Genomic DNA, 27,657 nt, shown 5'->3' with positions numbered 1-27,657 from the left:
CTGAGCCACCCAGGCGCCCCAATGAACATCCATTTTCAATGGCTGCTTTTCTCTGTTTGGCTTTTACATGTAAACTTGATTCAAGAAAGGATTCTACTGCCTACAAATAAACCAAAACCCCTTGTTCTGGAACCCTCTGTGAACTAGGACTCCTAGTCCCCCTGAGCTTCAGCTGTAATGGTGTCATCCGCTCTGTGGGTTGATGTAAATGAAGTTTCTAGAATTAGTGGCCTCTGAGCTTCGTTGACCTGTAGCCCCCTGACTGAGTCCTTTAGAAATGGTTGTTGGACACATGAGATGGAGGACCCTGGAGGTCCCTGGGCAGGGTTTTGAGCTCTTCCCTCAATTCACAAAACCCTGACTTGCTGGGGCTGCTGGCTTGAGAGAGGTGGGGTGAGGTGGGGCAGGGAGGCACGATTCCAGGGCCTGTGGGCACCATGCCTCTTGAGGTGGGAGTGAGCAAGATGCTTGTGGGGCCATAGGAGGCTCCCCCTGCTGGACAGTTAGTGAGAGTATGACTCCTGGCAGGCCCTGTGGCCCTCCTTGCTCCCATGAAGCCCCCTAGTGTGCAAGTGCCCCTTCCCTCTGCCGTTCACGCTGGTGCGGCTGGCCGGGCCTTTGTGATGGGCCATGTCTGCTGAGAATGTTGTCACTATCTTCTTTTGAGCAGGCTTTGAGATTTCCTTTTTTTTTTTTTTTTTTGAGATACATAATCCGTGGAGATGATGAAGAATGGAATGAAGTTTTGAACAAAGCTGGGGAGAATGCCTCCATTGTCAGCCTGAAGAGGTGAGGGCCCAACAGACTTCTGGCAGGAGAGGCTTTCTGGTCTCTCAGCTCTTCTAGTGACTTTCATTAGGAAATAGGAGGTCGAAGCAAAAGCTTTGAGGGACAAAATCACTACTCTTTCCTTGAGGGTAGCTCCTTTGGTATCGTATTTCCTACAGATGAGGCAGGGCCATGGGGCTCTTGTGGGCATCAGTGTGGTGTCCTGTGCACCCTCACAATGGCGGTGGCTGCTTTATTACCAGCACTGCTCTAAAAATGAAGTGACTGAGGCTCCAGGGTGTTAAGTAAATTCCCAAGAAGCATCCAGCCAGTAAGAGGCTGAGCTGGGGTCAGGACCAGGTGTGTCCACTGCTGAGGCTGGAGTTTTACCTGCTATATTCCCCTTGCTTGAAGCTGGTGATTCCCCAAGTCTTGGGTCTTAGAGTTCCTTTGCATCATAAAAATTGAGGGCCCCCAAGGGACTTTTGTTTATGAGGGTTATATCTATCAATATTTTCCATGTTAGAAGTAAACTGAGATGTTAAAAAATTCATCCAGAATTAACAATCATGGACTCATTATGGTTTTGTTGTTTAGAAAAATAGCCTTTGCCCACAAAAATCTTAAGAGTGGCGTTGTTTTACATTTACATTTTGCATCTGGGTTAATAGACAGCAGCTGACTCCTCTGCTTCTGCGTTCATTCTGGTGCCATCGCACACCTCGTAGCTTCTGGAAGACTGGACAGCTGTGAGAGTGAAAGTGAGGGGCAGACAGTGTGTTTGTATTGTTGTGAAAACAGTTTCCCCCTTGGGGCCCACCTGAAAGAGTTGGGGATCCCAGGAGGCCCTGCTTGAAAACCTCCCCCTCCAGCTGCTTCTCTGCAGAGGGGGGCATTTGTAGATCATGGCTTCTCGGGCCTGAACCTATATTGGAGTTCCTGGGGAGGAGAATGAGGTTTCCCCTGCCCTCGGCCTCTGGAGATGAACTTCCACAGCTGGTTTGGAGTTAGTGGGGAGGTGAGTTCTTGGCGTTGCCATAGGATAGGTTCCCTTGAGGGATAAATTTGGAAAGAAGTCTTGTGACTCTAGGAACTAGAGATCCCAGAAATCAGATACGGTCTCCTGCAGTCTCCATAAAGTTACTGTGGCATTTTGAAGGTTCCAGCAGTGCTGCCAACCTCAATCCCCGGATGCTCTCAGATGTGGCACGAGAGCTCACTGTCATCGTGTCCTAGTTTCTGGTTTGGCCAGGATAGCAGATGACGCACAGGTCCTGTGATGGCTCTGGCCTTGAGCATGGTGGCTTTGACTGGAACAAAAGGCTGGGGCGTGTGCTTGGTGTGGACCCCACTGGTTCCACGTCCCTCGGAGCTTGGCTTTTCCTGCCGTTTGGCTGTGTCACTGCTGATGAGGAGCCTCCTGCTTTCACTGGCCTCTGTGGCAAATCTGCTTGAAGTTCTCTGAGTCAGTTCTACTCTTGGAGATAAAAACACTGATACCTGTCATCGTATTCTTTGAGGCCTTGCTTTTCTTTTTTGAGAGGTCATTTCGTTCAGGTGATGGTAGTGGTCTGTGGATGGAACTGTTTGCTTTCTCGTCATAGGGAGGTGTTTGTTCCCAGGACAAAATGCCACTGGAGAGAATCTTTAACCTGTAAAAGGGAAGGAAGGCGGTAGTCCTTTGCCGAATGACTCCAGTACTAAGCTGTCAGCGAGGCCGCCCCTGGCCAGCTGAAACGTGTAACCTGAGTTCCTACTCCTTTCGGTTTCTCTCTCATTTAGGAAAAATAAAATACTACCACGCTGGAAAGTATTACAGGGTGTTCTTGGGAGAGTCCTGCTTTGTATTAGAGACTATCCACAGGGTCCGTGGGATAATATGTCTGCTTTTGAGTGGTGGGAGGGGAGAATGAACAGCAATCCAAAGGGAATTCAGATTTCAGGTGTTAAGAGAGATTTATTCCTCCAAGGAAGAGCCCGGTCAGGGCAGGAACTGGTCGGCATGTTCCCCCCAGCACAGTGTCTGGCGTGCAGGTAGGCTTGCAGAGAACATTTCTGTCTCATTAATGTTTCAGATGGTGAAAACCCGTTTTCAGACAAAGCAAAGCAAGCCTGAAGCAAAGCAGTCTCAAAGATGTTACAGATCTGTGCATATTTCATTTTCTCTTTCTATTTGTGGGTTTTTTTTTTTTTTTTTTGTCTCTCTAGTGACAAGAAAAGGAAGCTGGAAGCCAAACAAGAACCCAAACAGAACAAAAAGTTGAAGAAAAACAGAGACATGAAGAATAAAAAAGATATGAAACTGAAGCGGAAGAAATAGGAAGGTGGGCATCCGTGGCTGACGCGTAAGGAGAGGAGTCTGACGTGCTGAGCTGTCTCTGGCTGGACCGGGTGGCGGCCTGGATGTTAAAAGCAACGAAGTCCCCATCAGACCCGGAAGCTGCCCAGGAGTTCAGTCCGTGGGCCAAGCTTGGCTTAAGGCGACGTCCCTTCTGTGCCGGTCCGCTTAGAACTGGACGGTTGGACAAACCTCTGGTGCTGCTGAGGGCTTGCCTCCCCTCCCCCTGTCCAGGTCTTTTTTCCCCCATAAGTTCACACTTTGCTCTGGGCCCAGCTGTTTTGGCCCCTTCCCACCTGTTGGAGCCACGCTGACTCTTGTCCCTTCTCAGACATTAAATGCACAACCTTCTGGTGATGCTCAGGAGGCCCCTGATGGAGCCCTGGGCCTCTCGTGGCCTAGAGTAGCAGGAGCTCTGGTCCAACCACGTGGCCGCGGCAGGTCACTGTTCTGTGCGCTGGGCTTTGCTCTGCCGTGAAGGATTCCTCTCCTGGCTCCGCAGGCCTGCTGCCCTGTGTCCCTGGAGAGCTTGAGCTCTTCATTTAGGAAAAGACTATGACATTGAGTCCCCAGATCTGTTATTTCATCTATTTGGGAAAAAATGTGCAAGACCATTTTGCTAGCAGGGGTGAGGGAGGGATAGAGAATCTATTTTTAATAAATAACAAGCTAGAAAGACCAACCGCCTGTGGGTGCTCATTGACCCCGTGTGGGTGGGAGTGGTGCCTTGCCTTGTTTCTCCTGGTGGGGCTTGGCTGCCCAGTAATCTCCGGAAGGAGTTGGTACCGAGGCCGAGGGCGAGCAGGGGCCAGGGCTTACCGATGACCCAAAAGCCTTTGGGAGAGTGGCCGGCACCCACTGTGCTCACTGTGGTCCCTCTGAGGGACATGCTGTCCGGAAGGGACATGAGGGACATGTTCCGGGAAGCTAGCTAGCTGTGCGTTTCCTCCAAGCTTCTGTCAGGTCATCGGGTCCCTTCTGTTGGGTACAGGAATTGTGTGGTGACTTCACGCATACTTTGGTATGCTGTTTCACGGTATCTACTTTCTGGTTCTAAACCCAGTACTGTGTATTGAAACCTTGACCCTGAGGGCTTCTGCTGGTTTCTGTAGGATTGTTCCTTATCCCTGTCGCTGAGGGTGAGAAATGCTCAAGGTGGAAGTCGGCTCAGTCGTGCTCTTGTTCTGATCTGCTGTCTCCCTGTGCCCTGCGGCTCCCTGGCTGCGCCAGCACGAGCTTTGGTTACTGATCCTCCTCAGATTTTCATAGAACTTAAAAGGACTGGTCTTCCATGAGTCCAAAGACCCTTTCCTCAGCGAAAGGTGTGTAATCCAGCTTCCTGGAAGGGGAACTTCTGGACCAGAGGATTAAATGTACACCTCCCAGGACTCACACCCACAGCAAGGAGAGCAAATTCAGCCTGGACTGGTGACCCCTGCACCTTGCCTACATAGGTTTAGGGGTCTTTCGTCTCCTGGATCCACAGGTTCCTGTCCACAGACCCCCTGTTAGGCCAGCAGGAGAGTTCAATGAGAGGGGCAACGAGAATTTTTGATCTGCTTGTTTTTCAGGTGAGTGCCCGAGCCTATCTTCCAAAGGATTTTCTTAGGAGAGTGACTTTTTTTTATATGAAATTTATTGTCAAATTGGTTTCCATACAACACCCAGTGCTCATCCCAAAAGATGCCCTCTTCAATACCCGTCACCTCCCCTCCCCACCCCTCCCTCCCACCCCCCATCCACCCTCAGTTCTCAGTTTTTAAGAGTCTCTTATGCTTTGGCTCTCTCCCACTCTAACATCTTTTTTTTTTTTTTTCCTTCCCCTCCCCCATGGGTTTCTGTTAAGTTTCTCAGTGACTTAAAATCAAAGCCGGAATCCCAAGTGGTCAGAGCTGGATGGTTTCTTAAAACTATTGTCTTAAGCCATGTCTTCCCATGCGTATGGGGGCCCAGATCGGCCGAGCCCTTGCATGGCACCTCCCACCCCGAAGCCTGACTTATGCTCTGCTCCAGGATGCAGGGAGAGGTGCTCTGAGGTCAGACCTCCGGGCTGCAACACTGTTCTGCCCTGAGCCCCACTGTGACCTTGGGCACGCCACTTTCCCTCCACCTGCTGTCCGGGCCCACATCTGTGAGACGCAAGTGGTAATGACCATTCCCACCTCATGCACCGTTGTGAGGAGCGAGTGGAGCTGAGTGTGAAGAGCGGACAGTGGGGCCTGGTGTATGGCAAGTGCTCTAGAAGTCTCTGGGTTGTGTGGCCTGCATCTGCATGACCAGGGGAGCTGCTCAGTGACACGCAAGCTTAGTAAGACTTAGTAAGACTGGCTTTGTTCTAAAACAACCTAAGCTGAAGAGCCCCACTTGGGGGGCAGATGATGCACTTTGCGGTCAGACCTGTCCGTTTCTGTGGCTTCCAACAAGGTCATTCTTCTCGGAGACAGCCTTCCCCTTTGCACACAAAGAGGAAGTGAACATTGTGCCTTGGCCCTTTTATTTGCAAAGGGTATGTTCTTACACAGGTCCCTGTACTTTGTGATCTTGGGTTCCCCTCCAAACTTGAAAAAGCACACCTCCTCCAGACCTCACCATCTGGCCCCCAGACAGTGACATCTGTAAAGCTAGGCTGTCTCAGGAAATCTCATTGGTGAAATGAATTCAGATAGGCTGGCTAGGAATGCTGTCACCAGGACGGGAACGGGGCTGAAGAAGCCTGAACAAAGAAGATTCCTAAATGGTCTCCATCCTCCTGAGCTGGGAGGGGGTTAATGCTGGCCTAGTGCTTCCACTGCTCATCTGGCCCCGGCAGTCCCCAAGGACTCCAGAGTGACCGGGAGGTGGACACAAAGGCATTGTTGAGATGGGGGGGGGGGGGAGGGGAGAAAATAAGTGATCGTCACCTTGGAAAAATGTACTCATTATCTGAGGGCCTTTAATACCAGCAACCAGTTTGCAGGCCTGGAGGAGGGGCGGGGCTGCAATCCCTCTGGCCTGAATGGGAGGGTCAGACATCAGCCTTGGAAGAAGCAGATGCCCCTTTCTGTAAACAGGTTGGTTAAAGGAGAAATGTCCCGTGGAGTTTGCAGCGGGTGGGGTGGCAGGAAAGGGAAGGCCTGAGGGTCTCCTACGGGGCTGTAGGTGGTTCAGCTGAGGAAAAAGTTTCCATGCTCTTGGTTGTCACTGGGCAACGAGCAGAGAGCAAAGGAAAGGGAAGAGCAGGAGCAGGAATGCGGGGGACCCTCACGCCTGGAGGAGTTTCCTGTGGGGACGAGGCCCAGGCTCCAGATGCCGAGTGCTAGCCTCTTCTTGCCTGCGGGGCGGCTGGAGAATGCAGTCCCACTGTACAGAACTGATGCTCTTGGCCCCTTGTTTCCCAGGGACTCCTGTGAAGAAGTTCACCTTCCTCTCCTCCAGCCTGCCTTTGGCTGCTGTTAGCTGAAGCGGACAGCTGGAGGAGAGAGGCCCCCGTGCTCTGGAGCGGTGGCCCCGAGGAGGCGGCCCAGCCACCAGGGGTAAGGTCACTTCTAGCCCCGGTTTCTGTGATTGAAGCGCTTCCTTAGTGTGCTCTGCTACACGTAGGCTCAAAGGGGACCCATCCCTCCCTAACGTGGCCTTCTCTTTGACCTGCCCCCGAAAGAGAAAATGGCTGAGCTCCCTGGGTACTTGACGGAGGTGCATCCTACAGGGGGGAAGGAGGGGAGAGACTTGTGGGGAAGGTGGACACAGACACCTGAAGGGTAGTTACTGCAGATGGCAAGTGCCGGGCAGGGACAACCCCCGTCCTCCCTCCTCCCTCCCAAGGGCCTCTGCCCAGAATGATGGTGCCAAGGGGTGCACCTCCTCCCTGTGGCCCCCAGAGGGCGCTGTGGGCCCACGCAGTCCTCTCACCACCGGTGCCAGGGCCCCATGCCACAAAGCTGGTCATCAGGCCTTTCGCAGACCAACCCCAACTGACCCCATGAGGTCTTCATGTTGTCCCCCAACTCCTGAGTTCTGGCCTATCAGTTACTGAACCACAGCACTTGGGTCCATGTTTCTAGTGACCTTAGAAATTTTTTTTCCTGCGTCAGGTACCAAACATTTTTAAAAAACCTTTATTTCTGCCTGGACTTTGTACCTAAAACAAACTACAGCTGGTCCCAGAAGACCTCTGGACCCCAGTCGCCAGCTTACTGTTCTCCCTCTATTACCAGGTGGCAAACACCCTGCCTCCACCTTGCTGGGCCACACAGGCTTAGACTGTCCAAAGTTTGCAAACAACTGTTAACCCCAACAACAGCTCCCACGTGAGGGCCGTGGGGGTGGAGTGGGCTCAGGGGAGACCAGAAAAGCCCCTGCAGCCATCGTATTCCTGTCTCTGGGCTCCAGTCCCTCCACACAAACACCTTTTCCGTCCTGATCAATGGCACATGTACTCAACACACGGGAATGATTTTCTCTTAGCTACTTCATTTGATGGAAGAGGAACACCAGAGCCCGGTGTTGGGGGACGGATGGAGGCTCAGGTCCTGGGTGAGGTGAGCAGGGGGTAGCCTCAACCCGGCTTTTGGCAGGAAGCCTGAGTAACCAGAGAATTAGCTCTGGGTTCTCTTCCTGGTCCTAAATGGGCTCTTCTCCAGCTCTGAGCAACCCTCTATCAGGAGTGATGAGACCAAGGTCATTGTTAACAAGTGTTTATTGTTAATAAAACCATGGTACATTTACAATAAGTGACAACATTAATGTATAGTTACAGTATCATACAATATTACAGCAATAAAATAACGCCTATTCCTTTGTACATCCAGCTCAAGCAGCTAGTCGAAAATATTTTCCAAGATTGCAAGCCCCCAGGGGCTTTTCAAGGTAACCAAAGTAACACCTCCTTAAGTGCCCAGGGCTTTTGGTGAATAAATAGTTTCTAAGGTGCAGCCAGACAGCCTGAAGAAGGCTACACCCGGAGCAAGCTGTCCGGAATGCTCCCCCAGTGTCTGGTCCATAAATATGACAAGTGTCCAGCCCGATGCTGCCCCTCCACCTAGGGAAGCCCGGGGCCTACAGCAGGCCCGGAGCAGGTAGGTGAGAAGCAGCAGGCCTTCTCCCGCCCCTTCCCTCCCACCACTGCCCCACCCTTTCTACCCCCAGGACCGCAGTTCCAGTGAGAGGTGCCCCTCTCCGGCCCAAGTCGGAGGACTCAGCCAGGGGTACATTTAGGGGTCTGCTTCCTGAGCCCACAGAGGCAGCCTAAATCTAGGCTTGGGGTTTCAGAATGGGCCCCTAAAAACAGCAGCAGCATGGGCTGAGGCCCCCGGACTCCTCCATGCCACCCTGCGCTTAGACTGAAAGCTCTGAAGGCATCAGTTGGGGAACTGCTCTACCACTAACCGAGCAGGTTTGTGGTCCCCAAAGGAGGGCCTCTGTCGGCCTAGACACCAAAGAGAATAGGACTGAGTGACCCTCTGTGCCCCCTGGAGGCTCACATCAAGCCTTTGAAGGCACAGCCTTGAGGAATAAGTTCAGGGATTTGGATAGCCTTTCTGACGTGATGTTGAGAAAAAAATACCGCTTCTGCATGAAGTGGCCTGAGGCCCAGAGTATACATTCTCTACATTCATCAGGATGCCTGTACCTCCAGGAGCCCCAGCTGGGACCGTCCGAGCTTATGGAGGCGTGGGGACTGCGGGTAGTTAGCTTCTGACCATGCCTTCCAGGCCCTATTTCAAGCGGGAAGAATCAGGATCAGCCATAGATCTCCAGGAGGGGAGCACAAGAGGGTGAGTACACGGCAGCCCTCAAGGTGCAAACGGTATGGGGGTTGCACGTGGGGGAAGGGCCACCTTTTGACCTTGTCTGCCCATAACTAGTCAAGCAGACACAGCTTGGGGGCAGAGGGTTGAAGGTGGGGCTGCCCAGTGACAGGAGGGCTCAGAGCACATCTACCTGTGCAAGGACAGATCACCACCAGAGGGGAGGTCTGGGGAAAGAGGGGGAAACTGAGTCCCATGAGCCTGGCTCCAGGAGGGCCTCAGCCAGCGCCCTGGCCCCCTCCATGGGGCAACGACCCATCCACAGACCCTGGCTACATACTCGTTCAGATGGCCCGGAAGCACTTGCTCCCAGCCTTTCACACCCGCTGGGATGCCTAGAGACAGAGCCCTGGCCCAGAGGGGGCTGGGTGTGCCGACCTGTGTGCGCCCAGCCCCCTCACACCCTGGAGGTGATGTAGACGGAGTGCACGCGCTCGGCCAGGGTACTCTGCAGGTCCTGCAGCGGGTCCAGGCCCTGCACTTTGCTGTTGCGGCCGTAGATGAGCTGCCGGAAGGAGTCCTGCTCAAGCAGGGCGTTCATGTGCTTGAGGAAGAAGCCTTCACAGAACAGGGCCAGTTCAGGGGCATTGTGGATCTGTGGGGGGCGGGGGGGGGGTGAGACCCACAACCTTAGCATGACCCCGGCACAGCCCCACCCGAAACCACCCTCCACCCTCCCCCAAATATTACCCATGGGCCAAGGCCCAGCACAGGCCTTGGCACCCCCTGACCTGGACTCCGTCCATAAGCATCACCTCCAGGTTGGACTAATCTGGGCTCAAATCCCAGCTGTGCCACCAGAAACATCACTTTTTCTTGGCCCCAGCGTTTTCTTTGCCTACTTCCCACTGCTGCCATCATTGAATGGCAGTCATCCTTGCTGGGGCAGAAGCTCCCTTACTAATGGCAGGGTCAGGGAGACGGCACGAGGCCCGGCAACTGAGCCGGTAGGTGCTCAGTAACTATTTTAACTCCAGAAATATCAAGTGTCCGCTCCGAGCCAGGCAGTGGGCACCAGGTTCTGAGGTCCAGGTCTCTGCAGTGTGCTCTTAGAGCTGATGTTCTCCTTCGGGGAGACAGAAACCAGAGGACCAAGCAAAGTAACGGCAGGTGGAGGTCAGTGCTGTGAGGAAGCACGGGCAGGTGATGGCCGTGTGGCAGGGGCCTTATGGGAGAGGGGGGCAAATCAGCGGGCTTTGTGAGGTGCTCCGGAAGGTGCTTTCCTGGAGGTGGGGATGGTTATCACAAGAGACCCGGGGGAGGTGGGAGCGGAGAACGAGCCAAGGCACTGGGTGAAGGGAGAGGTGGGTGGGGTGCTAGGGGCTTGGTGAAGCATGATATTTAGTCTGCAAGTGGAGGAAGCTTTGGGGGAGGGGAGGCGTTAAGTAGAGGAGTGACATGGTCCTAACGCTTTTCAAAAAGCCTGTGGACTACGGGGTGAAAGCCAAAAAGGGAGAGGCCCAGCGGACAGACTGTCGATGTGTTCACAAGAGCTGACCTAAATGAGGGAAACTAAAAAAGATTTACATATATATAAAGTATATAAAATTCTCATGTTTTGAGTCTAGGCACCTGAGCAGAGGGCCACGCTGTTGCTAAGGAAGGGGAAGATTCAGGAGGACAGGTTGGGGAAGAATCAGGTCAGAACCTGGGGAAGTGATGGGGCTCAGAGAAGCTCAGCCTTTTGCCCCAGGCACCCCCAGCCTGGTGGGGCACAGCTAGAATGTGAACTGGGATCTCCTTGGCTGGAAAGCTCTTCCCCGAGCTACATGCTGCTGAACAGCGATGACCCCGACTCCAGAGAGCATTCCTGCCCCCCTCCAGTCCTCACGCTGCCCCGCAAGTACTGCCCAGCTGCCTCTGTTTCTTAGCCAGGCCCCAGCGGGTCCTCACCTTGGCGTACTTGTACGTGTTCACGGCGCTCTCCACGCTGAGGGTCTGGGAGCACAGGATCTCGCAGTGCCTCTGTAGGGCATCCAGCTGGAACAAGCTGGCGGCTGACAGCAGCTGTGGGGGGGCGCGGAGGGAGGCAAAAGGCGGCCTTGGATGGGGGCAGCCAGGCCTGTGGCCCAGGCATCACGGAACAGAAAGCTGCTTCGTGCAGTGGGCCCTATGTTCTAATCCTCGGGCCCTGCCTGCCTCAGCAGGTAAAGTCTGAGGATGGATTTATTTCTGTTCTAGAGCACCTCGGTATTTGCTGGGACACCTTGGAAGGCACAGGATGGGTGACAGACACTGGTTGGGATTCCTGACCTCACAGAAGATCTTCAATCATAAGCTGCATGCTTTGTCTACACCACCTTCTACCCAGGTGCCTGGCCGGCAGGGGCTCTGTTTTCTAAGTGCGAGGAGGTGAGTGGGAGGCCCTGCTGCCTGCCTTTGGTCCTCCTGGGCCCATTATCCCTACAGGGGAGCCTTTCCAGCCCCCACCCCCACCCCAGGCATGGCCCAGGAGGTGGTGGGCACCCAGTTCCCGGTCACAAGAAGAGAAAGGACCAGCAGGGAATCAGAAGGTCCTTGAAGAGGCCACCTCCCCTCCTTGGCTCTCCAATGCCATGTCTCTGAGCGCGGGGTTGAGAGCCAGCAGCCGGGCATTGGGTGCACCGGCTCCCACGCCCTTCCCAGCACCAGGACCTCACCTCCAGGATGTCGGAAGCCGGGATGTCCATGGCTTCTGTTCCTCCGTAGTACAAATACTGCATCATCATCTGCAGCGGGAAGAGGCCCCGCATGAACACCAAATGGCCCCGCGGCACCCACGTCCTCTGGCTTCACCAGAGTGCCGCTCTCCGCCCTGGGCCTGGCTGCGCCCTCCACCCTCTCCATGTGGATGCGTGCACATCCCCACTCACTGAAGCGGATGTTTTGTGCAGTCTCTACAGGTCAGCCCCGAGACTCTCCCTCTTGATTTCCTGTATATACGACAAGCTTCCCTCTACGGGATGGTTTCACCCTCAACCTCATGACAGCCCCGTGAGCCCAGAAGGGAAGGTGCTGTTCACAGATGGGGAAACTGAGGCCCCAGGAGGGAAGGCAGCATGGCTCAAGTCACTCAGGTCTTCTGACTCCCACACCAGACTCTAAGCAGCACAATGCTCATTTCTCTTCTTACCTAAATTCTAAATAGGGGCCTACCCTCAGAAGCTGCTTCCAACTTTCCCGGCTGTGCTAGAACTCCAGCGTGGAGGTGAGAGCCAGACCCTGTCTGCCCCCTGGATTTGTTCCCTTGGACAGCAAGCTCAGAGCTGGGGTCGGGTCTGGTCCAGAGGTCACCTCGTTGCCTGGCCCAGACCTGGGGCTTGTGGGAACAGACGGCCTGGGATATCAAATGAGGTGGCCTAGGACTGGGGAACTACATTTAATTTCACTGTGGTCTGTCACAAACTCTGCCATCACGCTGGAGCCTGGGAGGTTCCCAGTTGGAAAAAGAAAAATGATTCTCCCCGGTTGGCTGCAGAAACAGCCCCAGCGAGGAGCTGGCAAGTGTGTAAGTAAACACGGCTCCGGCCGGCACAGTCGGGCTCTGTTAGGAGCCGGCCCCCGGGCTGGAAGAGGCACCAGAGGGTCTAGGAAGCAGCCCAACCCTGGGGGAGAAGAGTGGGGAGATGGCTAGTCTGTCCAGGCCTGAGGTCAGTCTCCGGAGACTGTCCCTCCCCACAGAGCGGGGGGCGGGGGAGGCTCCCTCGGTCCAGCAGCCCCTGCTGGAGCACAGATGGAGGTGTCTGTCCTTCCAGGAGGTGTGCGCCTCAGGTGCCGTCCCCTGTGCTGGGCACAGAGTGGCTGTTTGGGACACCGGCAGGACTGCCTTGGATGATCCAGCGCTGGAAGTGGAGCAGGTGGGGGGATGGGGGGTAGGATCTCCTAGGCTTGTTTGCTAAGGGGTGGCCTCAGGACAGCCCCTCAGCAAGAAGGGACCTGGGGGTGTGGGCCGTGAGATGGGCCGGAGTCCTGCAGCTCTCCTTCCCAGGCCCCACGGCTCGGGAGCTGGTTCGACAAGGCCCAGCCACCTGTGGCCTGTGGATCTCCCTGAAGTCCCTTAAATGGATATTAGTCTGTGGAAGCCAGAGCTGAACTGCTCCCTGGGAACCTTGCTGCGGGAGGCGGGTGGCCAGCAGGCAGAGATGGGTTGATTGTGTGCAGCCCAGCAGCCCGAGGGTCCAGACAGGCTGCTCTGGGAAAGGCCCCAGGCAGCGTCAACTACAGAGGGGGTGGCAGGGTCTCCTTCCGTCCCGGACAGGACCCCAGGAACCTGACTCCAGGAGGCTGCAGATACTGCCGGGACAAGACTGGGGTCAGAAGCCAGGTAAGACCAGCCGGTCCTCAAAGGCCCGGGTGGGGTCGTCGGCAGTGACCTTGGCAAGATCTAGGCTGGCCCTAACACTATAGCCGCTGACCACATCTAGCTTTTAAGTATTTGGAATAAGACTGGTCTGAATTGAGATGTCAAAAACACACTGGATTTCAAATGCTTATGTTTTACATTCTTGGTATGAAAATACAGTTGCTAATTTTTATATTGATCACATGTAATATTTTGGCTACCATGGGTTTAATATATTATTAATTTCACTCCATCTCCTGCTTTTTTATGTGGCTACTAGGAAATGTTAAATTACATATGTGTCTTGCATTATCTTTCTCTTGGATGGCATAGCCCAGATCTCCTTGGGCCTGTTTCCTCCTCTGAAAAACAAACCTAATGAACCCCTTCCCCCACCTGCCCTCATTCCCTCCCAGTGCTGTGAAAGCCAGGGAGATACTGTGGGGCTGAAACTTCCAGCTTTGTTAGGAAACCCCGGTCCCGGATCGAAGCCCGGAAAGCAGAGGTCAGCATCTGGATGCTCCATCTGAGATGGCACTCCCCCACGTGGCAGAATTCTATAGCCAGAGAGCCCACATTTCCCAGGCCTGCGTGTGCCACGGATGTTAGACCTGATGTTCCTATTCACCCTCCCAACAGCCCCGAGAGGTCGTCAAGGGCTGCTAAGGCTGCTCTGACACGGATGTCCTCCCAGGGAGCAAGAACCCCTCCGGGCTGGGCAGCCACATGGCAGTGGGCACACACGTGCCCTCCCCCTACTCTGGCCCCGGCCCTGCTGCCTCTCCTGCATTGCCCTCCCATATCTGGTCCTGACCCCACCTCATGCCCAGACTTTGGGCTTCTTAGCCAAAGCAGTGTCTAGAGCTGCCCCTTCTCCACGTGAGTTTGGAGCAAGGGATGGAAAAGAGGGAAGGAGAGACCCTCCCCTCCCCAACTCTGCTGCCTGTGCCAGACCCTGGGCCTCGCCTCCACCTTGTTGGTCACCAGGTCCTGTCCACCTCCCCTCACTGCACGGCCACCAGCCGCTCACCGTCATCACACAGCTGGATTTCTCAACAGCCTCCTAACTGGTCCCCTGGAGTAGTCATGACCCCTCTGGTCCCTTCCTTACCCTCCGAGTGAGCTTTGTAAATGCGAACTTGACCATTCCACACACATAACCTAAGGTTTGAATCCTGGCTCTGTCTCTGACTCTTCATCTATCAAGAGGTGATAATACACCTACACCTCCTAGGACGGTGCTGTGCTATGAAGCTTAACTGATGAACACAGTCAAAGCACTTGGAGCCATGCCTGGCTAAGTGAGAGCGATGGTGCTATAGGTTAACGGTCAACCCCTTCATGTGATGGCACCCTGTGGCAGCTTCAGACTCGTTTCTGGATGTTCTTCTGAACCACTAACCAGACAGGGTCAGAGGACATTTCTTGAACACACTGTGGTCTCTGCTTCTGTATGCACAGTTCCCCCTGCCTGGGGCTCCCGATGGCTGGCTAGCTGCCCCAGTCCCTGAAGGCCTCTGCAGATTTGGGTTAGATGCCCCTTTTCTGTGCTTCCCAGTGCTCCCCGTGCATACAGATCACTCGCTGATGGCTCTCTTGTAGTCCTGTCTCCTGGTGGAGGGGGCCCGGTCCTGTTTAGTGCCATCCCCACAGTGCCCACAGATGACGAAATGCCAAGTAAGTGGGTGAAGACAGCAGGAGGAGGAACGAGGCCGTTTTAGATGGTGGCTCCCTGTGCTTTTGTGAGACTCTGACCTCTCCCACTAGGTCACAGAGCTCTCCTGTGCAAGGCCAGGCCCTGGACCCACATACCAGCTGTCCCTGGCCTCGGTCTCAGCCCCTGGGGGTCATCCGGGCAGCCCGGAGCCCCCCCTCCCCCCCCCCCCCCCAGCCTGGAGACCTGTAGTCGCCACTTGCCCAAAAGGAGCTCTCTGCCGGGGCTCCTCCCTCCAGACTCTCTGGCCCCGACTGGCAGCCAGCCCATGGAGTTTCCATCACACTACCTCTGATGTTCTCCAAAGTTAGGGACTGAAAGACCTGACCTGGGTCCTCCGCAACCAGGACAGGCTCACCCGGCTTTTTCTGCCTGGCCTTCCTGGTTGGGGGTCTGAGGCCTGGGAGGGGAGGAGCAGCCCACACCATGCTTCCCAGAGTGAGCACAACCCCCGCGTCCCGCCTGCAGGAGGCAGGGGGCTGATGCCACAGGGAGGTCTGCGCTGTGCTGCGGGGAGCTCGCCCTGAGGCACAAGGGCTCATGCACGTGTGCCAGGCCTTACGTGTCTGTCAGTCTGCCCATGTAGTCGTTTGGTGGTCAGAGCTCAGGACTCATGAGTGAGGCTCTGAAGCCACAAGCCCACACAGGAATGGCTACCTCTGCCTGGGAAAGGCCCAGACACTCCCACCTGACCACTGATGTAGCGAACGCAGAAGGCACCGGGGATGGAGTGGAAGATGGTGGCCAATCCCAGCTGCCTCCCAGCCCAGACGGACAAAGCCAAGGGGCCCTGGGGGTGGGGGGAGCTCCCCCCACCCCACCCCTGAGAAGCACAAGGCACAGAGAACCACACACCTGAAAAATGTGGTACTTCATGTCGCTGATCTCAATGGTTTTGCTGCCGTTGCCATCCTGTTCTGATTTATTGGTCATCAGCGTCTTGAACCTGGAGCGAAAGGGGAGAAACAAGGCGGGTCTTGAGCATGACTTTTACTCCATCATTCTGCAGCAATGGCGCCATCCATCACCTGGCCGGTCACTGGGAGACGGGACATTTTAAAAATTACTGCAGCGCTCCCAAAATGATTCTCGGCAAATGGCGTCTTACATCACCCTGGACTGACAGCCGGGCTGGGCCCCAGTGAGTCCCCACTGCCCCCCAGGGGTGACTGTGACGCCTGTGGCGGGAAAAGTGACTCTTCATTCCCAAACATTTATATTTTCTAGCGAAAGCAGGAACTCGAACAGGAATACAACCTCAGGGCTCCTCCTGGAGAGCTCTCGTCCCATCCCCTCTGTCCCTCTGTCCACACCGTCTTGTGCCCCCTGTGGGGCAGCGGGACTTCATGGTTGCATGACCCATCTCCACAGGACAGGCTCCTCTGTCACCTGGTGTCTAACGAAGCCACTCCCACCCCTCTTCCCGATGCAGCCTACCTGTTAGAAGCCGTCACCAGCAGGACTTTATGCGCATAAAACAGCTTTCCTTCCACTAGGAAGGTCACATCTGACATCTCCTTGTTGTTCAGAAAGTGAGGATCTGTGCCCAAAAGGAGAGAAGGGAAATGACTAGGGCCCCCCCACTACCGGGTGCTGGCTAAGCATTCTGAGAGGTTGGGGGATACAAAGGGGAAGAACAGAGAAACTGAGGCCCAGGGCCTTGGCGCTAGGAATGGGGGAACAAGAGACAAACAGGGAAAGATAAAGGAAGACAGACAAGGAGGGGGATCTGGAAAGGTCGGGTGGGCGGGGGCAGGCCTCACCTAGCCTGGCGGGCAGGGTCTTCCGGATCTCTGGAATGCTGGGGACCGGGCTGCTGCCATAGCAGTGCGTGAAGATGGCAGCCAGCTGCTGGGTGACGGAGTCGTTCTGTGGGGCAGGGGCAGAGAGAGGGCCTGTGAGCTCGCCCGCCCGCCATGGCCGTCTGTTTATAGCTACAGACACGTCAGGCTAATTTCAAAAGTCCAGGCCTGGATTAGAGCAGCCGCTGTCTTTTATTCCTCCTGGATCTGGCTTGGCAAGAGATGCCTGTTCCTCCATCACTGAATCCCCAAATTGCTTTCCTGGCCAGGCTCCAGCCCCGACAAATCCACGGCCTGTGGCCTCGGCAGCCAGGCAGTGGGAGTCTGGGTGTGGGGGGTGCGGGAGGGTGCCGGTGTCTGTCTGCCGTGTGTCGGTCTGCGTGTCTGCGGTCTGGGCCGGGGCCCTGGAACCCGGCAAGCTCAGGGTGGGGACCTGCCCAATGTCACTCACTTTGCTGGTCTTGAGGATGTCGAACATGAGCTGTAAGCCCTCGGTCACCAGCTCCTCGTTGTATTCCTCCTCCTTGATGGAGCTGAAGTCCCGCAGGAGGCTCTGCACCACCGAGTACCGCGACTGGGAGAAGGAGGTCCTCAGGGACTCGATCCAGACGTGCAGCTTCCAGGGGACGCCTGGGCGCAGGCAGGGGAAGGGCAGGCCTCAGCAGAGCGGGCCCTGGACAGACCCCCCCCCCCCCCCCCGCTTTCTCGGCAGGCTCTCCCGCACTGTGCCCCCCCGGTCCCCTAGCATCCCACCCTGTCCCCTCATGCTGAGTGGCTCTCTCCGAAGCCAGCTGTAAAGAGCTTCCTTTTGGCCTGACAGGCTTGCTGAGGTCAGGGGGATTTCAGGTTCTCATCAGATGAGGGAGAGCCGGCCGGAGTGCCAGGAACCCGCACGGCTCAGCCTGAGGCCACGCCAGTCCCACGCCAGTCTCTGGGGCCCTGGAACTACTTACTGGGAAGACCTGTTAATTATGAGGGATGGCCAGGTGGACTTGGATGCCTAGAAAATAGGCAGGACACATAGGCCCCACGCCTATCTAGAAGGCTGAAATGAATCCTGACCTACCTCAGAGGGCTTTTACCAGCGCTCAGGTCACTGGCATTCAGTGGCACATAATTACCGTGTACCAGCTCCCTGGAGTGTGTCAGTGAGGCCATAAAGTAACTTAAAACTACTTTGTGAAGGTCATGACAAAAACTAGTAATTTTCCTGGTAATTAGAGACATAGCTTCTTACCCCCCAGCCTCATATGGATTTAAACCAAAAAGGACGGATGGCATTCCCTAGGGACACATGACTTAGGTGGCATTAGCATCCCCAGTTTGCTGACTGTAGATGGGAATGATACACCCATTTTACAGTGAAGAACACTGAGCCTGACTGGCCGCAAGAAGGCAGCATGGCCTCCTGCTCCCCTGGCCCAGTGCTAGGCGTCTGTGTGTCGTGGCCCCTGTGAGAGCAGGGACACCGCTGCCGTGCACCGAGCGCTCGTGGCGAGCCAGAGCCAGGCCCTGTGCCTCACGTGACATCACACTCTTAGATGAGGACCATCAGCGCCTGTGGAATGGCTGGGACCTCACCCAGGTCTGTCTGTCTGTCTGAGCGGCCTCCCTGGTGGAAGGACAGTCCCACAGACTTGCAGACCCGAGGAGTGGAGAGTTCGGCCGAGTGACAGGAGAACATCCAGGTGACCAGAAAAGTTGACTCAACCCCGGGGCCGCACATCCCAGGCCGTGACCAGGCCCTGGGGCGGGGAAGCTCTGACCAGGGAGGATGAAGGGCCTGAGGCGGGGCGATGCCCTCAAGACGCACCTCTGCTGAGGACTGAGGCTCCAGGCAGCTCCTGTCCTGGCCATCAGCCATCAGGCCTGCGTAGACCGGTCCCGCCCGGTGCCCTGCTGCCTTGTGGCCCATCTGCCCCTGTGGGCACCGCCCCCTTCCTGTCTGCCGCAGAGCAGGACAGCGCGCGTGCGCGTGCGTGCACACGTGTGTGTACGTGCACGCCTGCGAGTTCTCACCCAGCGCCCTCAGCTCCATGGTGATGTCCACGTAGCCGTGCTCAGCACTGTAGTACATGGCCTCCTGCAGGGCCTTCGTGCGGGTCCGGCTCAGCCGCACGGGCCCCTCACTGCCGCTGCCCTGGCTGGACGCGTCACTCTCCTCCACACCTTCGGCCAGGATCTCCTCCAGGGACAGCACGTCCGCTTTGGCCTGCTGAGGCTGGGTCAGGAGCTTCCTCAGGACGTTCCTGCAGGCCAAGGGACAAAGGAGGGTGACGCCTGAGGTCCTCGCCATGGACGGAACCACCTGAGGTGCCCTCCAGAGCCCCGGGGCCCATATGGGAGCTACGGGGCGCCTGTGGGCACAAAGTGCGCACGATCTCCCCCTCCCAGGCGGGCTGGGCCAGGCCTCCAGCGCCCTCCATCTGCAGCCGCCCGAGGGAGGCAGGGAGGACACCGGGGCCTCCCCTACCATCCTGGTACCAGTAAGTCATGGGCTTTGGGGCCAAGCAGGCCCCGCCATTTTGCCTGTGTGATCTCAGACAGGCTGTTCTATGTCTCTGTGCCCTGACCGCTCTGTCATCTACAGAACAGGGTGCCAGCCTCACCCTCCTCCAGAATTAATGTCAGGCCAAGGTGATGGCATCACACGTAGAGCCTGATACACAGCGGTCCTCTGAGATAGCAGCCAATTTTACTCATGGGAAGTGTCTGAAACATAGGACATGCTCATATTCATTTGTTTTTCCTTCCTTCCATTAGGAAGAATGACCTAAAGTCAAGACAACTGTTATACAGAATTCAGTGTGTAGAACGTTAGACTTGACGTAACGTGTTCCCATGTACTGTTGCACTTCACCCCGTGAGATCCCACGGACGCTGCCATTCGTGTGTGATGAATACAACTTGCTCAAGGTCACCCTGGGCAGGAGTACAGACTCAAACCCAGACTTCTGGTTCCATGTCCCAGGCTCATTCTGTCACATCCTGTGGCCTGGGATGGCTGCAGCATGGGCAGGTCCAAAGGTCACCTGGGGGCTGAGCCTCCTTCCGGCGGCAGCCCAGCCCAGCCCCCACCCCATCCTGTGCTGGAGGTCATGTTGTGCCATGCAGAGACCCCTCTGAGAGACTCGGGGTCATCCGGCGGTAGCTTTGCTCACCAAGTTTACAGAGCACCCACTTTGTGCCGTGCACGGGTATGTGAAGGTGAGCCAGCCATGCCTGTCCCCGATCCGTGTTCCAGAGAGAGAGAGTGGGTAGCAGGTGAGTGGACAGACGGTCTCCACGCAGGGTGAAGAGGTTTTGAGAAGGGCGTTGGAGAACAGGAAGTAGTTGTCCCGGCTGCCCCTCCCTTCTGGCCCTTCCCCTGCCTTCTAATAACCTCCTCTCTGTCTGACTTTGCCCCCCAGAGCTGCCGGATGGTTCTGGGCTCAGCCCGCTGCCTCCCCGCCACAGCCCTGGGCAGGCCTGGCCCCCACAAAGCAAGATCCGCCATCTGCTCTGGCAGCGGGGTGTGATTTCCCACACGGCCGCCAGGAGCTTCTTCGAGGCTGAGCCATATGCTGTGCGAAGGCCCCGGGGGTCCAGGAGGCCACCGTGGGCCCGGAGAAGAACCACTGAGCACAGGAAAGGACGTGGCCCCGAGATGGGTCAGTACTGGAGTGTATAGGAAATGGGAGAGCCTGCCCTGGGTGTTGGGAGACCCAGGCTGCAGTCCCGGTCTGCCGGGAACGAGCTGGGGGGCCTCTCCCAGCAAGGGGACCTCTCTGCCACCCAGTGTCTCTGGGCGTCCAACATCTGAGGCCTCTCTGCTGATCGAGGACCTGCTCGTCTTTCTGGGTGGCTTACATGCACAACTCCCATCTGGAAAGATCTCTAGCTCTTTTGCTGCCCCTGGGGGAGCCTGTTTCGTGCTCCCACATCGCACGGGGCGGGAACCCCAGGTGGGTACCTGTGGCCATGGGCGGCTGAGTGGCTGAAGCAGTTCATATCCTCATGGAGGGAGGAGGCCATGCCATTGGCTTCCAGCATGCTGAGTAGGGGATCAGCGCCTCGGCTCAGCAACAAGCTGACCAGCTCGTAGTTCCCTGGAAGACAAGGCCGACGAAGGATGCTACCGCTGCCCACAGCACCGCGCCTGTCTGCTGGCCCCCGCCTGGGTGCCGAGCTCTAGAGAAACACTGATGAATGGGGCCAGGGGGAGGCCTCAGACGGAGGGGTTTCAAGGCTCGCCCCAGGGATCTGGGCACGGGGCCGCAAGTCCAGCTACGGGCCGAGCGAGCTGTATACCTACCAGCTGCAGAGGCTAGCTGCAGCGGTGTCTCCGTGTAGCTGTCCTCACCGCCAGTCACTGCTGAGCCCTCCACGTGGGCACCGGCATCCAGTAGCAACTGCAGGGCACAGGACAGGACACGTCAGTGAAGCAGGGAGTATCTGTGAGAAGGGCCTCGACGAGTTCCCTCTAGGCATGTGACCGAGACCCTACTCCCCCTGGGCAGCCGAGGAACTGGAACTTTAGAACTTGGAGTTAGCCTCAGGGCTCCATGTTTCTAGAATCTTCACCTCTGTTCTTGTGACTTTGGACCAAGCCCCTAAGCCGTGGGGACATCTGAACTGTTTCTCGCTTTTAAATGCTTTCCTGGGGAGGGACGCCTGGGTGGTTCAGTCAGTCAAGGGTCTAACTTTGGCTCAGGTCACGATCTCGTGGTTCACAAGTTCGAGTCTCACGGTGGGCTCAGAGCCTGGAGCCTGCTTCAGATTCTGTGTCTCCCTCCCTCCTTGCCCCTCCCTGGCTCGTGCTCTCTCTCTCTCTCTCTCTCTCTCAAAAATAAATAAATGTTAAAAAAAATTAAAATTAAAAAAAATGCCTTCCTATGACTTAATTGTGGTGACCTTTCTAAAAAATTATGCAGATGAACAGAGTGGAAAGTATCATCCCAATCCAGCAGGGGAAACTGAGGTGGGGGAACTGAGGTTCTGGGAGGCAGCAGAAGTAGTGGGAAAGGCACAGGTATTAGGCCCAGAATGAGCCGAGTGCCAGTGCCGGCCACCAACCAGTCAGGGACCTGGGGCACAAACCTCAACCCCTCTGGGCCTCGGCCTTCCTCATCTGGAAGACGGCAAGAGGCCGTTGATACGAAATGGCACTCAACCCACCACGGGGATCCAATAACCAGAAGGTTCTCACTGAGAGGTCTGGCAAGCAACCTGGGGCTGAGAGGCGCAGGACTGGGGGGACAGCTCGTCATCCAGGGCGCCTCTCTCCGAGCAGGCAAGGGCAAGATGGCCCGGGGCTGGCGGATACCCGGCAGTTCCAGCTGAGCCGGGCCGGCTTTGCCTCGGGGCAGGGGCGGTGTCTGCACTGCCCCAACAGGCCACCGCAGGCTGCGTCTCACCTTCCCTGACCTGACCGGCTGCTCCGGTGGGAGCACTTCCACCCTTCCCGGGTTTCTGGACACCAAACCCTCCTCGGAGCCTGCACCCGGCAGGCCAGCCTGCACGGCAGCTGTCCCACACCCGGAGACCAGGTACGAGGGGTCGAGGCTGCCCTCCACGCCTCCACTGCATCGCCTTTCCGGGTGGCTTACACGCACAACTCCCATCTGGAAAGCTCTCTAGCTCTTCTGCTGCCCCTGGGGGAGACTGTTTCGTGCTCCCACATCACACGGGGCGGGAACCCCAGGTGGGTACCTGTGGCCATGGGCGGCTGGGAGGCGGGGAACGGCCGTCAGCTGGAGGCTCTTGTCAGTCAGAACCCAGCTGTGGCTGCCGCCTGAGCCGGTGTGCCAAGGCGGGGGAGGTGGAGGCCTGCCTGATGGGGCGAAACTGGGCACCAATCCAGGCAAATCCAGGGCACGGCTCTGCAGGCCGGTCTGGGCTAGGCTGGAAGCCTGCTCGGGTCGTTAGGACGGCAGTAACCAAAAAGCAGGCAGGATAGGGCAGCGGGCCTGGTGAAGACCACTCACTGAGTCACTGCCACAGCCCAGGGCTGTGCTGACAATGATGAATAGCCTGGACATGACCTCGGCCCTCAGAGGACTTGCAATCTAGCAGACAGATGGACAGACAGACAGACAGCAAGGTGTAACGCGAACTCCCAGGAAGGGGCGTGCAACCCTGTATACCCCAGTGGCCTGAGGAGCAAAGGAGTCTGGGAGTCGAGCGGCAGTGTGGCTGGTGTCCTACCTGGGGTGGGACGCCGCTCTGCTCTACGTCTGGGCCCGAACCCCATCCTCACACCGGCCACGGCTACCTTGGGCCGAGGTGGGCACCGTGTGGCGTAGCCTGGCTTGACCCCTGAGCTGTGCCCCTCTGAGTGCCCTCGGGAACTGGGAGACTGAAAGACTGGGCCTGTTAATGGGGACGGGCAGAGCCAGAAGGACGCCATGATACCGAGCCGGCTCTGGGGGACCATTCACGAGGGAGGAGAACGAGCTCGAGGTGGGGGTGGGGGGAGATGGCTGGAGGAGGGAAGACAGAGCACATCTGCAGCTTCCAGCACGCCCCGGGACTCCCTGACAGACCCGGAGATGCCGGCCAGGCCTGCTACTGCTCAGGCCTGGGTCTTACTTGCTGAGGCCACACATATCCTTGTACGAAAGCCCTCTGCCTGAGGCAAAGTGGGGGGCGGGGTGGGGGCCGCCCTGCTGACCCGGTGGCTGACTCTAAGCAGTACCTCTGCTGTCTCTGATTCCAGGCGGCCGCTCGCTTGGGCCAGGCAGGGGCTGCGTCTAGGGCCCGGCGCACCTGGCAGAGGCTCACCTGGACTACAGAGATGTGTCCGTGCAGCACAGCAAACGTCAGCGATGTCCAGTGCCGGCTGTCAGGGTGGATGGAGGGGTGCCTGGGAGAGTTGCTTGGAACCTGGAAAATGCCACGGATGAGCGGTTTTTGTGGGCGAGTGACATTCCCGGGCAAGATACACATGCGCCTGAGCTAAGGGGGTATCCCGCAGGGATGGGGACTAGGAGCCAAGTCGAGTGCTTTCCGGGTTCAACCGGCAACGTCTGCCTGGAGCGCCATGTAGACAAGGCTCAAAAGGATGTTTAAGGGCGCCTGGGTGGCTCGGTCGGTTAAGCGTCCAATTTCGGCTCAGGTCATGATCTCGTGGTCTGTGAGTTCGAGCCCCGCGTCTGGCTCTGTGCTGACAGCTGGGAGCCTGGAGGCTGCTTCGGATCCTGTGTCTCCCTCTCTGTGTGCTCCTCCCTCACTCACACTCTCTCAAAAATGAATAAATGTTTAAAAAAAAAGGATGTTTACTTAGCGCCGCTGGCCCTGGGCAGATCCACCGCAGGAAGGGCACCAGGCCGCAGAGGGAAGCAGAGCTAAATGCATCTGGGGACGGTGGATGTGGTAGGGGCGGGAGGGGACGAGGCTGGTTAAGAGGGACCGGTGTTACGGTAACAGAACCATGGCCATTCTCTCCACTCACCCCCCTGCTCTCAGACACAAAGCCCAAGTTTGAGGCAATGCCCTCTCTGCTGTTATCTCCGTACCCATTCCTCCAAGAACCATTTAGCCAGTTGTCCAAAACACTGCACCCAGCGTGGCTGATGGACACCTTGGGTGCTCCCTTGCTGGGCCAGCGGCCCGGCTGTGGCTCTTTGGGGCCTGCTCACCTGGATGTCCAAGTTCGCTCCCGCGTCAATCAACATCTGGACCATCGCTTCATCCCCAGCAGCGCAGGCATACATCAGCGGCGTCAGACCCTGTGTGAACCAGAGGCAGACGCTAAACCATCTGGAAACAGACACAGTGACACGTACTCCACAGGCCTCGGTCCCAGAAACCACCGTCCCGTCTCCTGCTTGACTCGGCTGCTCGTCCTGAGCAGTCCTGTGTCATGGCCCAACCTCTGCCCTTTCCGGGCCCACTGGACACGCCACATGTGAAGGGTGAGCAGGGGACAGTTCCACAGGCACTGTGGGACACAGGGGTGAGGAGCCCGGGCCCCGCGGCCGGACTCGGGCACAAAGGTCACCTCTGCCACGGCGAGCTGTAAACTTAGTCCAGGTTACTGGTCTCCCTCTGTGCCTCAGTTTCTTCATCTTTAAAAGGAGGATAACGACAGTATCTACCTCAGAGATTTGTGAACAATACGAGTTACTACGTGTAAAGTGCTCAGTACAGAGCAAGCTTACCTTAAGAGCTACCTAATTAAAAGAACACAACGAATGACCCCATCCCTGCTACTGTCACGCTGCCATAGCCTAACCCGCCCCAGGCCCTGCGCGCCTCATCGCCCTGCGAAGTGATTCACATGCAGCGTCTCATTTAGTCACCGTAATATCCCTGTTAGGGAGGCTCTATTCTCATCCCCACTGTACAGACGAGGCACAGAGAGACCCAAGGCAAGGTCACACAGGGTGCGGGAGGAAGGGCCGGCCCTGGAACCAGACCCGCCTGAGCTGCGAAGCTCACGCTCCGGGGCTGCGCACGGAGGGCGGAGAGGGCTCTGCCTTGACCATTTCGTGCTACTGAGCAAGTCAGCGCTTTTCCGAAAGCTGAGGCCCAGTCCCTCCCTGCGTTTGGGCGGACGGTTCGTGGGGCCGCCTCCTGGCTGGGAATCTTTCTCCGTGGCCAGTAATAGCAAAGACAGCAGTGGAAAGTGTTATTCCACAGCTGGATCCTGGCAAGCGTTTGTCTGGAGCCCTGCGATGTTATTTATTAGGTTATTGGTGTGTAGACAAGATCTCCTTACCTCATAAATCCTTGCCTAGTGCCCAGAGATAAAGAAATGGCCTGACATTAGTCATGGGCGAGAGGGCTGTTTACCCACAGATCATTCTATAAATACCAAGGTTGAGGGAACAACAGGATCGAGCATTTAGAGAGGAGCCAAGCGCTGCAGAGTGAGGCTCGGGCTTTGTCTCAGCCCCTGCCGCACACGCTCGACTTCTTGTTTCCCCACACATCTGTGCACGGTTCAGCATTTAAGTCGGGGGGTCTTGTGAGAAGCAACTGTCAGCCCCATCCCCGAGGCAGGTACAGGAAGACGGCTGGTGACCAGCGCTCACAGATAACCGCTGTCGTCCTCGCGAGGACAACAGGACCCAGAACGAACATTACTGAGCCTTAACTACGTGCCTGACGCGGACGTGTCCCCTAACCCTACGGGGCAGGCACCGCCGGCCCCCTTTGCTGGGGGCGAGGCAGCCCGTCTGAGACGCCAGGGCTTTGACAGGGTGGACGGCCCTGCGCCCCGAGGAGGAAGAGGATGCCCCAGGACAAAAGCTCCTGCAAGGCCCTGGGACCTGTGCTGACAGAGGCGCCCCAGGGAGATCTGACGCCCAGCCTGTCGCCTCCCCGCTGCCCTGCCTCGGCACTTCCCTGACCCTACCCCAGCAGGTGTCCTGACTGCCCCACCTCCGTGCTCTTGCTCTCCGGGTCATCTCCTGTCCCGGGAGTGCCTGTCCCATTGCTCTGTGCTTCATCCCCCTGCTCCTCCCAAGGCAAGGTCCTCCTGGCTCTGGCTGGGCTTGGACTCCTCCAGGGGACCGCCTCTCCCTCCACTCCACCTGACCCGTCACCAGTCCAGGGCCACCCGGCCTTGGGGTTGACCTGGCACATCAGCCCGCCCTGTCCTGTGCTGTCATCTCGTGGGAGAGCATTCCACCCAAGCCCTCCGCTGTCACCGCGCCTTCCGCACGCTTCCGTGTGGCCTTCCAAATTGCAGTGTCGTCACCTCCATGGCAAGGACTCACAAGGCCGCGTCAGATAAACAAACCGGACAGTGCCTTGTGGCGAAGGGCCTGGAGTCAGATGGCTTGTAAGCCCAGCTCTGCTCCTTGCTAGCTGTGTGACCTTGGGTAAACCAACTTCTCTGTACCTCAGTTTCCTCATCGGTAAAATGGGGATAACGATAGTACAGACATCACAGGGCTGCTGTCAAGATTGAATGAGTTCATCTGTGCAAGGCGCTTTGAACAGTGCCTGGAACATAGCAGTGAGCTCTATAAATGTGAGCTCTTCAGAGCAAAAACAATAAAGTAAACAAACAAACAAAAAACCCTTCAAGTTAAAGTCTATCTAAAATTATAAGTCACTTCCAACGCTTCCTTTTCCGGCTCGATTTTACTCCTTAGCACTTTTCACGAATCTGCTCTGTATTGGACATTTCTATTTCCTAGCACGTGTTTGCCTGCTACTGCCACCAAGGCGGCGGGTTCCACGGGCCTGGCACGCGGGAGGCGCACGAGGTGCCCTAAAGCACACCCTCGTGACTGACGCCCAAAGCTGGAAATCCAGCTGACTCCTCTGGACTTTGTCCCAGCCCTGCGCCATCTGGGACAGCCTCCAGCCCTCCAGACAGTGGAGGCAGAACCTCCGTTACAAGGGTTTTCCAAGGGGTGCTAGGAAGGTCCTCGAGCTGACGTCTCACCAGGAACAGGCAGGGCGCGATGTGGGAGGCCGCCCGTTTGTCAGCAGCACAGAGATGAGCGGCTCTCAGGTTTGGGACAGAAGGACTGGGCCACCACCCGGCAATGACGAGGCCCCGACTCTATGCCCTACGCCTGGCTAGCGGAGCTCTCCGCACGCACCTGGTCGTCCATAGTGTTCACCCCGTCCGGGCCCAGGGCCTCGATCGCCTGGTTGATGAGGTCTGTCCTTCCGCAGTTGAGCATGCGGAAACCCAGGTCCTGGTTGAATTTTTCGGTAGCCGCTCGGGCATCCAGCCTCCGGAAGGAGCTGAAACAGCACTCGGGTCTGTGCAGTGTGCAGAAAAGACCCACAGGTGTGTGAGTGTGACCGCGTGTGACACTTTTGGCTAGAACATTGCCCCTCAAGGAGACGTGGCACAGCTACGCCAGGCTGAGGGGGGGGGATGACAGGGCGGATGGGAAGGACGGGAATCGCTATTGGATCGGCAAAGAATGGCCTTGGCGTGCGCCATGCTGCCAAGCGTCCATACTTCCGTTCTTCTACAC

General features: G+C 56.8%; 2 protein-coding genes and 1 long non-coding RNA gene across 6 annotated transcripts in view; 2 read left to right on the top strand and 1 right to left on the bottom strand.

Annotated features, from left to right (window-relative positions):
- The window catches only part of NAT10 (N-acetyltransferase 10), a 38,788-nt gene extending 35,000 nt beyond the window's left edge, over positions 1–3,788 (top strand). For all 3 annotated transcript variants that reach the window (XM_015081143.3, XM_053203321.1, XM_053203320.1), the window contains exons 28-29: positions 706–789; positions 2,977–3,788. In XM_015081143.3, coding sequence (XP_014936629.1) covers positions 706–789; positions 2,977–3,088 — 196 coding nt within the window. In that variant the 3' untranslated portion in view covers positions 3,089–3,788. The remainder of the gene's footprint in view (positions 1–705; positions 790–2,976) is intronic.
- Positions 3,789–4,028: 240 nt separating this feature from the next.
- Positions 4,029–9,162, top strand: LOC113603412 (uncharacterized). The gene is made up of 3 exons (XR_008290403.1): positions 4,029–4,677; positions 6,484–6,618; positions 7,550–9,162. It is a non-coding gene; the product is annotated as an uncharacterized LOC113603412 (long non-coding RNA).
- Positions 9,151–27,657, bottom strand: part of ABTB2 (ankyrin repeat and BTB domain containing 2) — a 172,699-nt gene continuing 154,192 nt past the window's right edge. For both annotated transcript variants that reach the window (XM_027072913.2, XM_027072914.2), the window contains exons 5-17: positions 27,271–27,436; positions 24,349–24,438; positions 23,492–23,593; positions 21,024–21,120; positions 20,682–20,817; positions 18,749–18,978; positions 17,181–17,359; positions 16,691–16,796; positions 16,365–16,467; positions 15,783–15,873; positions 11,532–11,600; positions 10,786–10,899; positions 9,151–9,487 (exon numbers count right to left, since the gene is read on the bottom strand). In XM_027072913.2, the coding sequence (XP_026928714.2) occupies positions 9,290–9,487; positions 10,786–10,899; positions 11,532–11,600; positions 15,783–15,873; positions 16,365–16,467; positions 16,691–16,796; positions 17,181–17,359; positions 18,749–18,978; positions 20,682–20,817; positions 21,024–21,120; positions 23,492–23,593; positions 24,349–24,438; positions 27,271–27,436 (1,681 nt within the window). In that variant the 3' untranslated portion in view covers positions 9,151–9,289. The remainder of the gene's footprint in view (positions 9,488–10,785; positions 10,900–11,531; positions 11,601–15,782; positions 15,874–16,364; positions 16,468–16,690; positions 16,797–17,180; positions 17,360–18,748; positions 18,979–20,681; positions 20,818–21,023; positions 21,121–23,491; positions 23,594–24,348; positions 24,439–27,270; positions 27,437–27,657) is intronic.

Source organism: Acinonyx jubatus, chromosome D1, assembly GCF_027475565.1.
Source record: "Acinonyx jubatus isolate Ajub_Pintada_27869175 chromosome D1, VMU_Ajub_asm_v1.0, whole genome shotgun sequence".
Classification (NCBI taxonomy): Eukaryota; Metazoa; Chordata; class Mammalia; order Carnivora; family Felidae; genus Acinonyx; species Acinonyx jubatus.
Note: the sequence above shows the minus strand (reverse complement) of the source record. Positions and strands in the feature narration are given on the sequence as shown.